Raw genomic sequence first — 14793 nt, forward strand, 5'->3', positions numbered from 1 at the left:
ATGTAAACTCCCTACTGGACACTCTTCTTTGTAGCCCACAGGCACCTCAAATTCAGTATGTCAAGAAAGGGAACTCATTATCTTTACCATGAGGCTGCTCCTCCACTGAGTTCCCCAGCTCAGTTAATGGCAATACAGCTCAGTTAACTGTCCATGTCAGATTCCTGGCCATCAGGGCTGGCCTTCCGCCCCCATTTAACAAGATACCAAGTCTTCAAGCTATTCCACTACAAAAGGTTTCAAAAATCTTGCTTCTCTAGCTTTAGTGCTACTGCCAGAATTTATTGAGGTAATTCATCCAAGAATCTACTGGTTATCTATCAACTCTTTTCTAAATTATTGAACAGTTTCCTAGATTCTATTTTGACCCCCTCTATTTTCCAGTTTGCATCCTGAGTAATCTTTAAAAAAAAAATACCCTCATTAAAACCCTTCACTGGATCTTCATTTTCAAGATAATGTCGCATTTTCTTAACAGCCTATAAGGGCTTTCATGAGCTAGTCTCCGCTTACTCATCGCCTCACCCCTCGGCATTCCCCTTCCCATCTACTCATATTCGGCCAACAGCCCCTTATACTTGTTTTTTCCAATGTGCCCTTTCTCCAAGCCCTCCTCCTCACCTGTGCATGATAAACTTCTGTAGAACTTTAGGACCTACCTTAGGTATCAACATCTCCAGAAACCTTGGATCAGGTACTTCTTTTCTGAACTCTGTCAGAGTACTTATCACATCATAAAACAATTGCCTGTTACCCTGTTTGTTTCCTTTCTCTATTTGGTTGTGAGTTCTTTGAGGGCAGGGATCTAATCTTAGTAAACTTTAAAACACTGGCTTATTATTATATAGTGACTGTCATACAGAACACCTGGATGAATATTTACTAAGTTAACAGGCTAAATAGCATTCTTCTGCGTATAGGTAAAGTAAATACAACTGTTTGTTAGTACTTTATGTGTTAGAACACAACCATCATCTCTCATTAATTTTTGTAACAATCACATATGTACCATCAACCATATTTTAAATGTAAAGAAACAAGAACAGAGAAGTTAAGTGACTTGCCTAGGGCAGGACTCAATTCTAGGCCCCCTATATATATGTTAGGACTGAGAATCTCCTATCAAACAACCACATCTCTACTGAACTGTGAGTGAGATAATTCATTCTGCAATAGGACTTCAAATCATCCAACTGCAATTTAATCTTTGAACATAAAAAAGGTATTTAAATAAATTTCAAAAAGAGAAGGTCCAATGTGAATTAATACTAGTATTGCTTAAAATTTTTATATATGAACATCTTTATTTTTTACCATTGTATTTGACATCTCAGAAACTGATAAAAATTTAGTATCTGTGGTAGTATTATAGTATTATAAACATAGTATTATATGTTTATTAATACTATGAATAGCTGAGCATAGTCAGAAGGCTTTTCTGTTCTTACAAAAGTTCATAGCTGTATGCCCTTATAAATGCCTAGTCATAGCCATCTTCTGGGTCTTAAATACTACTAATATTCTTGCTAGACACAGTCACAAATGAGCAGCAATATTACCAATTTTCTCTATCCTGGCCTAGGATTACATTCTACTTATCTTGATGTGCTGACAAAGACCAAACTCAATTCAGAACTAATTTCTCAAAGGTCAAGAATTTTCTTTCAGAGATTAATTTCCAAGCATTAGGATCACCTAATACTGGCATTTCTATAAGGATATCTAATAATTCTCATAGTCAACTATATCATGTTTTGGAGTGGGGTAAAAAGAAACAACCTTTTCTATCCAAATAACAAAGTATTACTGTTTTACCATAAGATTTAGAATATTCAAACAATTGTATTCAGTTCATTTTGAGACATATTAATAATTTAAAATAACCAAAATGAATACTTACAACACATCCCTGAAGTCTCCAAATACATACATATGCCTAAAGCTGTCAATAGCTATTACAGGGCAATCTGCTGGAGTTTTCTGTATGTGCAGAAGAGGATGTCTAAATTTGTCACAGTCCGCATGTAAAAAGTTTATTGTACCTTTAAAAGAAATAGAATTTGGAGATTAGAATTTTCTTAATTGTATTCTCATAAGATTGCAAATATCGTACAAAGTGACATACTAAAAAAAACCCAACATGCTTTAGAGTAATATGGATTACAAAAACTAAAACCTAAATATTACACTTAAAAGAGGTTAAGATTTTCACTCTTAGGGCAGAGAGTGTAATTTTCTTAGAAATTATATAAACTCAACCTGAATTTAAATGCTACAGTGAATTTGTTATTTTCCTTAAACAGGCACTCCTCTACTCTGTGGACTACCCAGTTCTTAGGGGTGAGTTCTAAAACTGACATCTGAACTATTCTCATGGAACCATCTTCATTTCACCAGGGATGTCCTTCCAGTTCCTACTGGTTGATTTTTAATCCAATTCAATCCCCAAAATAATTAACAAGTGACTAACTACAAAAGGAAAGTTAATGATTCCTCAGATTGTTTTCTGATGCTTTGGAAAGTCCACAGTTTCTTTCATTTAGAAATAAATGTTAATCACTGTGTAAGTTCTCCCAGCAATATGTTTGAGACTATCTATTAGAAAGGGACCAGACAAGTATTAAGATACTGAAAGAAAGTGTCAAAACTAACAGTGCCCACCCATGGCCTCACTTTTCATGCTATTTGATTTTAGGGATTATTTGATTTTAGGGAGCTAAAACAGCCATGGTTTAAAAAAAATAGCCACTATTTCATATTATCTCTCTACTAATGCCTCCCACCTCTATGTTTACATGTAAATTCAAGGGCTGTAATGGGGAAAGGGGAGGGGAAAAAAGAAAGATACAAAGAGAAAGGATGTAAATAAACACCTTAATCCGTCTACCTTTTTCACTTATTAATTGTCGGGCTACTTCATTCTGGAATATTTCTAAACTTTCTGTATCTTCTTTCATATGAAACAGTATTAGAAAAGGCAGTCCTTCTTCTGTCAATTCCTGTACAGAGAAGTATTCCGTGAGAATTATTAGGCCTCTCCATTCAGTTCTAGCTATTTTCTGGTAGGAACAATTCAGAACTCAAACCATGTAACATGCAACAGTTGCAACATCCCAGGGAAGAGGTGTAAATAAACATTATCCTTAATGGACGAAGGGGAACTCATTCCTTCCACCTGAAATACCCAAGCACTCAGAAGACCCACAAGTCTTGCACTATTGCAGGAACTGATCTGTCTTAAAGTAACCACTTGGGCTGGTGTTACCTAGTACTGAATAAAGTCATGACACTTGAAAAATGAGTTGACTAAAGGAGAAACTGCTGGTTCTTTATCAAGATGTTGATTTTAGGGTGGGGGTAAACATGTCTTCCCCACATAGATTTTAGGGTAAACTGTCTTCATAGAAAACACTGAAAAACTGAGTGTACCAGCAGCAAATAAATCTAATTTGCAAACTTACGTTTATATTAAAGTTTACTGCAAAAACTTAACATGAGACCTACCCAAAGCAGAAAAGCGTTTGATTCAGAGCAAATAACAAAAACCCCATAATATAACCAGTTTTCAACCAATTCACAGTATTCGACACTATGAACAAAGACCTGCCACTCTGTGTATGTGTGTATGTATATACCTCGTATATACATACACATGCACACACACACAAAAACACCTTGAAAATTATAAAGTACTTTAAAATTTTTTATTATTGTTACTGGAGAATATACAAGAGAAATGTGATGAGTAGATGGATTTTAATCATTTATTCTCTCTGACGAATACTAAGTTCTAATTCATAAGAAAAAGTCCAAAAAGGGCCTAATAATAAAGTTATTTCCATCAACTATTCTTTTGCATGTCTCTCTGTAATTTAGGAACTGCCTCAGCAGAAAGCTCAAAGTCCTTTATCCTTAAAAATCACTGAAACTGAAACCTATCTTGTAAGGGAAAAGTTTTCTTCTGGTTCTTATTTCCATGCTTAAGCCTGCTGCACTCACATACGGAACAAATTATTAAGCTTCTTGTCACATTTACCTTTTTTAAAATTGAGATATAATTCACATACCATGAAATTCACCATTTTAAGGTGTACAATTTGGTGGGTTTTATTATATCTACAAGGTTTGCAAACATCAATACTACCTAGTTCCAGATAATCTTCATCACTCCGAAAAGTAACTCCATACTCATTAGTAGTTACTCTTTGTCTCCCTCCCCACAACCTCTGGCATCACATTGATCTTTTGTGAGCTGATATAGTTTCTTCTTCCTCACTTTTTATCGCCTGGGCTAACATTTTTTCTTTTCCTCATGCACTGCTACTACTCCCCATGGTTCTGTCTTTGGACTTCTGTGTTTTAACCTGGCAACTTCAACTTGTTCAACGATCTGAATCACCACTTCTAATTGGCCTCTTATCTGTACTTCCCTGCCCAGTTCCAGTTCAGAATCCAAGTCTAGATTTCCAATTGTCTCCTTAATATTTCCATTTCAAAGTCTAATCAATACCTTCAATACTCAATATTAATGCACAGTTTCCTCCTCTTACTTCCTTATTTCTATTAGTACTTCAGTATACTTCTATTTTGGCCCTTTTGTTTTAGTGCTGGAATGCCTCTTCTAGAAAACCATCCCTGATTCTACCCTATTTCTGCCAAAGGTGAAAATGTGAATTCTCTCCTCTGAATTCGCAGAACATTTTCTCAGTACCCTTCATGTGGCATAGGGCATGTCTTTATATTACATTATCTGTACATGTGAACTACTGGACTGGTAACCCAGAGAATCTTATTCCCTTTTGCTCAAAGATTTCTGTACACAATAATGTGTAATCAACCTATGACAGAATAAATGATACAGATGTTGCTGAATAAGTAAGTACCCATTCGGAAAGAAGACTCAGCGGTCATCTCAGAAAATTTAAGAGCTACCAAGTTAAAAGTAAAAACAAACATTAGTTTATTAAACAAAAGTATGGATGAACTAACAACTGTCAGGAGAAAAATAATAAGCAGATTAGTAGTTTGAAAATGTCTATTTGCTAAACTAACTTACATACATTAACAAAGTAGCTGGTACTTTCTGCTGCTTGGGCTTCCAAGTTTACCTCTGTCCACACCAACATACTCTCTACCAAGAGGTATTAAAAGATTATGGAGAGCGACATCTAAACAACCAGATTTATAGGTTTCCTCATAATTTAAATGATTTATGTATGGGGAGTTGGAACTACTGTTTTATTAAAATTTTCTAGTCTATAACTTCAAACTCTATATTTGAAACTATTCCTGTAAGAACTGACAAAGCAGGTATATAATTATGACAAGTTACTAAATTTTTCTGAATCTCTGAGGACTAAGTGAGCTAATACAATAAAAATGTAGGTAATTCAGCTAAGCATACCTGAAGCCTAGAGAACTGAGAAAAGTAGCAAGGATTTTCATTTGATAAACTAAGAAAAACACACACAAGCAAGCTTTACTGGAATACCACCTCACTTATTTACGTGTTGTCTATGAATGCTTTTGTGCCACACTGCAAAGCTGAGTAGTTTTGACAGACTGTATGAACTGCAAAGCCTAAAATATTTATTATCTGATTCCTTTATATAATTGTCAACCTCTGACTAGTTGGTGATTATATGGGTGTGTTTACTATGTAATAATTTCTTGAGCTGTATATTTAAAATCTGAGCTATGCACTTATTATAATTCTTTGAAGAGTATATGCATATAAAAAGATTTTTGAAAATTGCACTTAAAATGTTTTTTAAAAAGTGCATTCTTTGACTGTGGGTTTTAAAAGTGGAGTAAAATGAAATGAAAGATAAGTTTCAAACATAATAAAGGACAGAGAGAGGTACCTCACAGACATAGCCCTTTGTACTTGCTCCTCCAACTTCTTAGGTTTTTGTGTTTTGTTTTTGTAGGAGTTCTAAGAGTTTGGATGTTCTTTATTACAGGCACATGGGATCACTATGGTCAGGTACATGAAAACTGATAAATGTTTTCATAACTTCATTCTTTTAGGCTAGATAGGAATCAGAAAAACCTTTTTACGGCAAAGGATTATTCATTGTATATAATTAATTGTAACTAAAATCTCCAGAGCATTGTTTCTAAAGGACATTCCCTTAAACAAGGATCTTCAACCACAGGTCGCTATCAGGATTACCTGATAGGCATTCTCAAATTCATTTTTCAGACTGTAATGAACCACTGCTATTGCAGGAAATGCAACAGAGTGGTCTTGGGACAACAAAGATAAGAACCACTGGTCTGTATTACAGAAATAACTATGATGTAGTTATGTTCACTGTATTATTTTTACAACTGATAAGTCTGTGATAAAATAGTAAGATGTGTAGAGGAAGTTTGCTCTTTCAGAAATCTGAATTAAAAATAACACACATTGGAAAGCCCATACCTCTCCATTTTCAAATGTTATTTCTCGAACAAGAGGAACGCATTTATCTTGAATCCAATTGTAAGTCCCATCAAAATTTGTCATAGATCCCAAGTAGACTATATCTGGAGCAGAATGCTATTACAAAAACAGAAAAAAAAAAAAATTAAACAAATCTAACCTGTCTTATTGAAATGGCATTCCTAAAACCATCTATAAGCCCAGAAGCAGGTAGGCATTGTGAAAAAGAATTATCCAAATGAATTAATTTAGATATCCCTTAGAGTTGAAGATGTTAGAAGAAAATTTAGAAACTTCCAGTGAAAAATACTTGAAAAATACAAGACACTATATAAATTTAAGGTGTGGCTACCTCTAACATTAATTCCTTATAGAATCTGTTTCCGCATAGACTCAAATCAATATTTATGAAGTGCCTAAAATGATAAAAGTACCAGCCAATATTAACTGAGTAAACTTACTGTGTCTATGCACTGTTGTAAGCACTTTACATGTGTTGACTCACTCCTTGACACCTCCCCATAAAACAAGTACTATTAGTATCAGAGTTATTTTTACTAATGAACAAACTGAAGCGCAGAGAGGCTAAGAAACTTTCCCCGAGTTATACACCTAGGAAAGTGCCAGGTGTGACATTAAAACTCAGTCTTATTCCAGGGCCTGTGCTCTTAACCAAACTATAACTACATTGTGAGACACTGTACTGGATTCTGACTATCTAGAGAAGGTCACACTATGTAAGCTCTTACTAATGAACTGCCCTTGCAGAAAATATAGGCAAATACCTATCTGAATTTGGAATAGGGAATGAGCTTTCTAAGCAAAAACTCATTGATATTATATAAAAATTAAAAACCTCAGTGTGCCAAAACACTGCAAACAACACTAAAATGAATATCATCGACTGGAAAAATGTCTATAGATTTCTATTTTTCTGTGTGCGAAAAATTGCAATTAAAGACCATCAGTCACTTCATATATTTAAATTATATTTTATAATTTAAGAAAGAGCAACTTACCCCTGGTGGTTTGTAGATTATGTTGTCTCCACTGTATCTTTCTGGTTTTGAAACAGTCCTAATAGGAAAACAGAAGTAGTAATAATATTTTTTTAAGAAAAATAATAGTAGTAATGTACCTGAATGAAGCAGAATTGGCTAGTTGTTTTGTAATGTATGAAATATATATTTGAACTATATACTTGACAATCAACTTTCCTACTTATAAGACTATGCCACACCAGCAAAAGCACATTTAAAAAAATTTATTAAATAAAAATGTATTTAAAAATTTAATACAATGCAGGTTTTTTTAAAGAAAAATTTTAGTTAGCTATTTTTGTGACTCAGTATTTTATAAAGTTAGATTGGCAGTTTTAGCACTAAAAAGCTATTTTTGACCCCAGACTGTCTCCAGTAAACTGGGGATCAAAGTCACTGATGTAGGTACAAAGGCCAAAATCACAAAAAAATATTATTTGCTTTTACATCAGACTCAACGATAAATTCTCTACTTTTTACTTTAATATAGCAGCCAAACGAACCCACTCCCATTCCCACTCTCTTAATTAAGACACTTACCCAAATGCAGCAAGAAAGGCACAATCATCATGCAAAATACTGGCTACTCTTTCAAAAACTCTATACTCTTCTGAATCCTTTTGTGCAAAATAGCCAATGATATTTCTTTTGCTGCGCTGTAAAATAAAGTATTTAATTATTTTACAAACATATATAGTTTTGTAAACATGTTATTTCATTTATCCACCTATTATTCAATTATCTCCCAATGAAGTATGTCTATAAATACCTATTTTTTGCTTTTAACATTGAGTCAAAAACTATTAAAGATTACATTGGATTGAAAGTAATCTTAACTACACTCTAATAACTTATGAACATTTCCTTCAAGCATTTTATTTTAAGATTTCAAGAAACAGATAACTTTCATCAATGAAAGTCTTTTCCTAAATAAGGTGACTAATTCTAAAATAAGTTAAAATAGTACATCAATTCATAACATGTGACTGTAAGTAGAACTCTCTATGGCCTCATACTCCCTAGATATCTAGGTATACCTAAAATGTAAGACCCTGACCACTTCTTACCCAGGCCATTTCTCAGGGTTGTACTTGCAGCTAGCAACACTGAGGTATGAGATAATCTCCCCCACCAGAGATAAGGCTTACTGCTAGCTCAGACATAGAAGTTCTCAGAGTCCAGAGTTCCCCTCCCGTAACACAATCACTGCATATGCAGACATCCATCTGAGACCTATGTGTAACATCCACAAGTCTTGGGGAGCAAAGAAACAAATACAAACATGCTCACACAGTTGGCTGTGATGTGAGCAAAAGTCCTTTGTCTCTAACCCCGGAGACTTGTGTCTTCTGATAACTTCCATGAAACTAACTAGATAACTTACTAGCTTGTAAGTAGGGTAAAAATAAAATCTCAAACCTGACAATGACAATCTAAAGCCCAAACTCAATTTTTTTAAAATACTGCTTAGCATACAAAGACAAGGGTTTGCTAAGATAATTAGGGGAGCTATTTCAGAGGACATTAAAACATATATCGAAGAGATGATACAGGAGTAATTAGAGCAGATACCTAGAGGTTCTCCACTAAGGCAAATATAGAAACTTTGATTGTGTATGCCTGATGTTAACATCTATTTCTTCATAATTTAGACTACCTTTTGTCCTCAATTAATTCAAATTAGTGCAACTTTACTGTATGCTATATATTTTATCCAAAGGGTCAGTAATACATTAGCATTTCCCTTGAGAAATAATTCAAGAAAAATTCAACTTGCTAAATAAGTCTGTTTATGTCAGACCCATTACCATAAACTATAAGAAAATGTCCAGATTCTTGGATTGCGTAAGAATTTGTTTACATTAATTAAACAGGCAATGTTCATTTGATCCAGCAAAAGTTAATAACTTACATCAAGAGTGGTGATTTCTGCTAAATCATGAAGTTCTTGAACAGGGTCACTTTTTTGTTGCCTGATGTAATCTGCAAGTGCTTTCACTGATCGCTGACCCCTGTATTCTCTCTTCATCATCATCCCATTACGAAACAATTTGAGGGTTGGGTATTTGCTTATCCTATATCTCTGGGCTATATCAGCTAAAAGAATGAAGAAAAAATTAACTTCACCCTTATACTTGGTATGGGTGAACCCATTAGCCCAACAGTACAAAATCTTACAAATATTCAGTGAGAACATTTTGGTTCAATAATTTTTCAGTGTTAGACAAAAAAATAATAATAATTAGGATGAGTTCATATTGGTTAAGAGGCCAGGCTCAGGACATACATTGCCTGGTTTAAATCCCAAATTTGCCCTTTACTGGCTGTGTAAACTCTTAAGTTGCATCAACTACCTATGCCTTAGTTTCTCATCTGTTAAAGATAATAATTTCTATCACGTAGGGTTGTTTTAAGGACTAAATGAGATAATACAAATGCATGACACAGTAAACTCTTAATAAATGTAGGTAAACATTATCATAGATATATTCTAGAAAAGAATATTAAAATGAGCAAAATTTCAATTTTGAAAAGTCATTCAAGTCACTTTATACTATGAGATTCTCTGACAGCATTTAATAAAAGAAAATTAAATTTTAATTAAAACCACTCACAAAAGCTAAAAATATTAGATTATTTGCTAGAAGAATTATAATCCCAAATGCAAATTTTGTGTAAACTAATACAATAAAACCCCAAACTTGGCAGTTTACACTAAAAAATAAATAAAATGCTTTTATTATGACCAATGAGTATATTCATAGGCAGCAAAGATTTGATTCAATCATTAAAAATCATGTTTATAGTCTTAAAGTAAGAATCTAAATCATGATCTCAATTTTCAAGAATCACAATTACTAAGATATAGACTCAAATGGAATAAATGAGCCTTTAAATTTCTGTGCTGTTATTTTTAGTAGAAATAACAGCAAATGGGAGAAATCAATGTTTTCTAGACACTGGAAAAGCTCAAATGTCATGTATAAGAATGACACTGAATTTTTAGAATGAAGCTGACCTGAGAGAGCATTGAAGTGGCCTAAGACGGCTGCAATTGTTTTTAACTGAGCAAACTCAGTTAGAGAATTCTAAAATGGTGGTGCATGCACACATGCACACACGCGCGCACGCACACGCGCATGCACACACACACACACACACACACTTATGAAAATTCTCTAACCCTGCCTCCATTATTCTAGTAGTTATAAAATAAAAACAAAAGAAACAGAACTGCAATTTTGTTTTATGTTAGGAGATCTGATGGTAGAAACAACTATACTAGAGGGAGTCTAGTAGGGAAGCTACTGCAATAGTCCTGGCAGAAATAACAAGTCTGTCTACAAATTTAAACATTACGACCTAAAGATGCCTTAAAATTGTAGTTATGGATAGAAAAATATTAAATAATACTTGAAGACTACTGGGAAATACATGCTTAATTCTCAAACAACATCATGACAGCAGGTGTGCTGCATAATGAGGTGGCTTTTAATTATTAAGAAGCAAAAACCTTAAAATTACATTGATCAATAATCTCATAAAGGTGACTTTTTACAAGCTTTGGTCAAAAATGATTTTAAGATAATTATAATGTGACATTTTGACAATATAACAAAGAATGACTTAAGGGGTATAATAATTTTTTTATTAACTGGATGGATCAAATGTTAAAATGGATGTCAAAGGAATTATAAATTTCAGAAGGTTAATAGCTAACTGATTGGAAAATTAGCATGTACCTTTGCTTTACTGGTCACTTACACGCTTTGATGGGTTCTGCCTGCCTGCCTGCCTGCCTGCCTGCCTCACTAATGTCCAGCAGAACTCCAAATAGAGAAACTGCCTCATGCTCTTGTCTTTACAGTAGTGTCCCTCCCTGCTGTGATTCATAGCAGACAGTACAAAGAGGCAAATGATTTCAACAGGAAGGTCTCACTGTTCTTATGGTTCCAGGATAAAGACCACTGCTGCCTATGTACCTTTTTCCATTCCTAAACTATGCCCTCCTCACAATGAGGGAAAAAAATCAAAACAAAAACACAACAACAAAATAAAATCCTAAACAGAACAATTACAAAGAAAGAGTAGCAGTTACTCGGGACTCAGGTTAAGCCTGCACATCCAAGTTGTTTTATGTACATGAACTCTTTACTGTATATTTCTTTATTCCTTTCTTTTAAACTTTTTAATTGAAATAGATTTGACATATAACACTGTATACGTTTAAGATGTATGATATGTTGGTTTGATACATTTATATATGGCAGTATTGCAATATGATTGTCATTGTAGCATTAACTAGCACTTATATCACTTCCATTAATTATTATTTCTTTTTTTGCAGTGGGAATAATTAAGATCTAGTCTCTTAGCAAGCTTGAAGTTTTTAATACAATATTGTTATCTACAGTTATTTTCTTGCTCTTAATGCCTCATTTATACATACCTCTTATAAAAGCTCAATTTACAATGTGGAAAGTTCAAGTTAGCAGATAGGTGAGAGAGTAACTGTGGTGTCTGAGAGCATGTGCTCGCCTAATTCAAGGACAATTACAAAGTACTTTCCTAAAAATGCTAGGAGTCTGAATGTTCTGCTAGGAGTCTGAATGTTCTGCTCTAACAAGCAAATCATTTATGAATAACTCTTGCCATACAGCCTATAGCCACTGGAGGTCAGCAGAGAACCCGGACCCACCAGGGGCAGACCGATGGGACTTCTTCATCTAAGGTAGTATATCCACCAGGGAGAGTGATGAATTCTACTCCCAAACTCCCCAAATGAGAAGGCTGCAGAAGATGAGATAAAATGAGATCATGATCCATAGCTGAAGCAAGGGTAAGTTTTAATTTTATGTGTATGTAGAAATTTTGGAAAAAAACACAGAATTACAAATAAGAAAATAAGAACCATTTGTAATCCAACAACCACAGGAGGAAACCACTATTAACATTTTGGTTATATTTGCTAACTGAATAAAGTTGCTTAACTAGCAGAGAAATTTCAATTTAGAAAAAATAAACTAAGGTTAGACAAAAGTAAAATGCCTGCATCAATACTTGCATGGGTATTAGCAGTTTGGAAGAAAATCCTAGAAGAGTAAACACTCTTTAATCGAGAGCATTACCAACACCTTTAATGGCACAGAAGCTGATACTGTGTGGAAAAACTCAAAAATCAATAACAGAATTGGAAAGTGATGCACAAGAGTAAGATTCTGAATGTGAAACTATTTCAGGATTATTTGAACAAATTTATTTTTCTTTTATCACATATTAATGATATGACAAAAAATCTGTATCTAAGTCCAAATAGTTCTTACAATAGACATAAAAAATTTTAAGTGATAAAGCATTGTATTGTAGTTCAGTTTTATGTTTTTTCAGTTACAGATAAAAGTGACTTATAATCACTGACAACTTAGATTTGATGAAATATTGCAGAATACACTTTATTGTATTATTGGGAAATAATGAAATAACCTATTTAAAGTACTTAGAGTAGAGTCTACAAAACTAACAGTTTATAAATGCTGGCTACTATTTATTACTCATTTGTCCATCCATCTATTCAACAACTATAATTGAACACTTAGTATGTGCTAGGCACCAATCCAGTGTGAAGGATAGAGGGGTAAAAAGATAAGGTCCCTGCTCTTACAGAGTTTACATTTCATCATTATGATTATCAATAACATTACTACTGCTGCTGTTACTACTTCTAATCGTTTCCACAGACCAGACTCTCAAAGGAAATTCTTAAAACTCTTAATATATATGTACACAAAAGATGTGTAAGTTTAGATTCCCTAAGTATAATATAAGAGGAACCTTCTATAATGTGAACAGAAATATATCTTCACGAGACATGCAGAGATTTCTCTTATGGGTCCTCCAGATGGAAGAATCTAGAAGGGCAATTGTCAGATCTGTGACAAATATGAAACCCGACATCCCAGTCCTCTGCAGGATGAGTGAGGATGCCTGCTCTGCTGCCATCACATAAATGCCCTCTGAGCAGTGGGAAGAGGTTGTCTTCAATATTCTCTCTTGATTGTCTCTTTAATTGCCCTGACTTACTTTCCCTTTTTCTCTTCCTTCTACTTCTCTTACTTTGTTCTTGACATTAAATACAATAAATAGAGAATTTAGAGTCTTAGGAAGTAAACTAAATTTTACTACTAGGTGAGGGTTATTCAAGCTACAAGCTTTACACTGGAATTTCAAAAATATACCTAAGTTTAAACTGTTGGATGCTTCCTGATGACACTCCAGTGTCAGTCTGTGTTCAAAATTGTCTTTCTACAGTTTCTAACTTTTTTGGTGGGTGGGGTGAGGGTGGGTGGAGGAGGGAGTAAAAGCTGCTGCATCCAGCTCATACACAGAAACAAAAGGGCTGACTAGGTGAAATTAGCCTATTATATCCACTCTTGCCTTCTTTCTTTCTCCAGTTCCAAGTTCTTAGCCTATTTACCTGAACCTCTCAACAAAGAAAGTCCTATGAAGGGCATAAAGAAATGAGGTAAGGTAGGATAGAAAGCACTCCACAGGATGCCGCTAGGTTCAAGAGAGGGAGATAGAAGGAAATGTGGGCAGCAAACCAAAGGGTCTCCTGTAATTATGGACTGAGATGGGTTTTCCTGATCACCTAGTAAACTGGCATAGAGGACAGCTTCAAAAGAATTCCCAAGAAAGTCTAAGAAACATACAACACCACCCAGAGGGCGTACTTTGAAAATACTCACTTGAAATGTTTTATGAAAATTAGTGCCATTACATTTTTGTATTGTTATATAATTATGCTGTTTGTTTCTTGACTTTATGGTCTCACCTGATCTTAAATTCTTAAACAGGGCTAATAAAGAAAAAACTAACACAGCATTGGCAGAAATTTCCAAATGCAAGACAATATACAAGATTCGTTGCTAAGATAGACAGATTTCATAACTAAATTCAGATGTCACACCTCAACTCAAATTTGCACTCGTTATGAAGTAATAGTCGTTAAAAGATTTTAAAAATTCAATGCCAGCAAAGGTTCATACATTTTGCTACATTAATTTCTTTTAAGAACCTATACACATCTTTCAGTATTTACTGACAGAATAAGCTCGTTTTCCTTATTTCAGCTACTGACAGGATTTACTCTATTTCCTAATACTAGGCCATCTTTGTATTTCTGGCAATAAATTCTACTTGGTAATGGCAGAATATTCAAAAAAGGCACATTTGCCTTCCATAACACCCAATGGTAAGGCAGAGATGCTAACGTCCAAGAGATGGCATCTCATGAAAGAAGGTGATTTCGTGACCAACAAAATGGCC

The 14793-nt window shown here is 34.2% G+C and overlaps 1 protein-coding gene across 2 annotated transcripts in view; it reads right to left on the reverse strand.

Moving 5' to 3' along the window:
* Positions 1-14793, reverse strand: part of ERP44 (endoplasmic reticulum protein 44) — a 69798-nt gene that overhangs the window by 20036 nt on the left and 34969 nt on the right. For both annotated transcript variants that reach the window (XM_011366265.1, XM_011366266.2), the window contains 6 exons: positions 9380-9564; positions 8008-8123; positions 7447-7504; positions 6428-6544; positions 2888-2999; positions 1901-2042 (listed from right to left, as the gene is read on the reverse strand). In XM_011366265.1, coding sequence (XP_011364567.1) covers positions 1901-2042; positions 2888-2999; positions 6428-6544; positions 7447-7504; positions 8008-8123; positions 9380-9564 — 730 coding nt within the window. The remainder of the gene's footprint in view (positions 1-1900; positions 2043-2887; positions 3000-6427; positions 6545-7446; positions 7505-8007; positions 8124-9379; positions 9565-14793) is intronic.

This window comes from Pteropus vampyrus, unplaced genomic scaffold (genome assembly GCF_000151845.1).
Source record: "Pteropus vampyrus isolate Shadow unplaced genomic scaffold, Pvam_2.0 Scaffold123, whole genome shotgun sequence".
Classification (NCBI taxonomy): domain Eukaryota; kingdom Metazoa; phylum Chordata; class Mammalia; order Chiroptera; family Pteropodidae; genus Pteropus; species Pteropus vampyrus.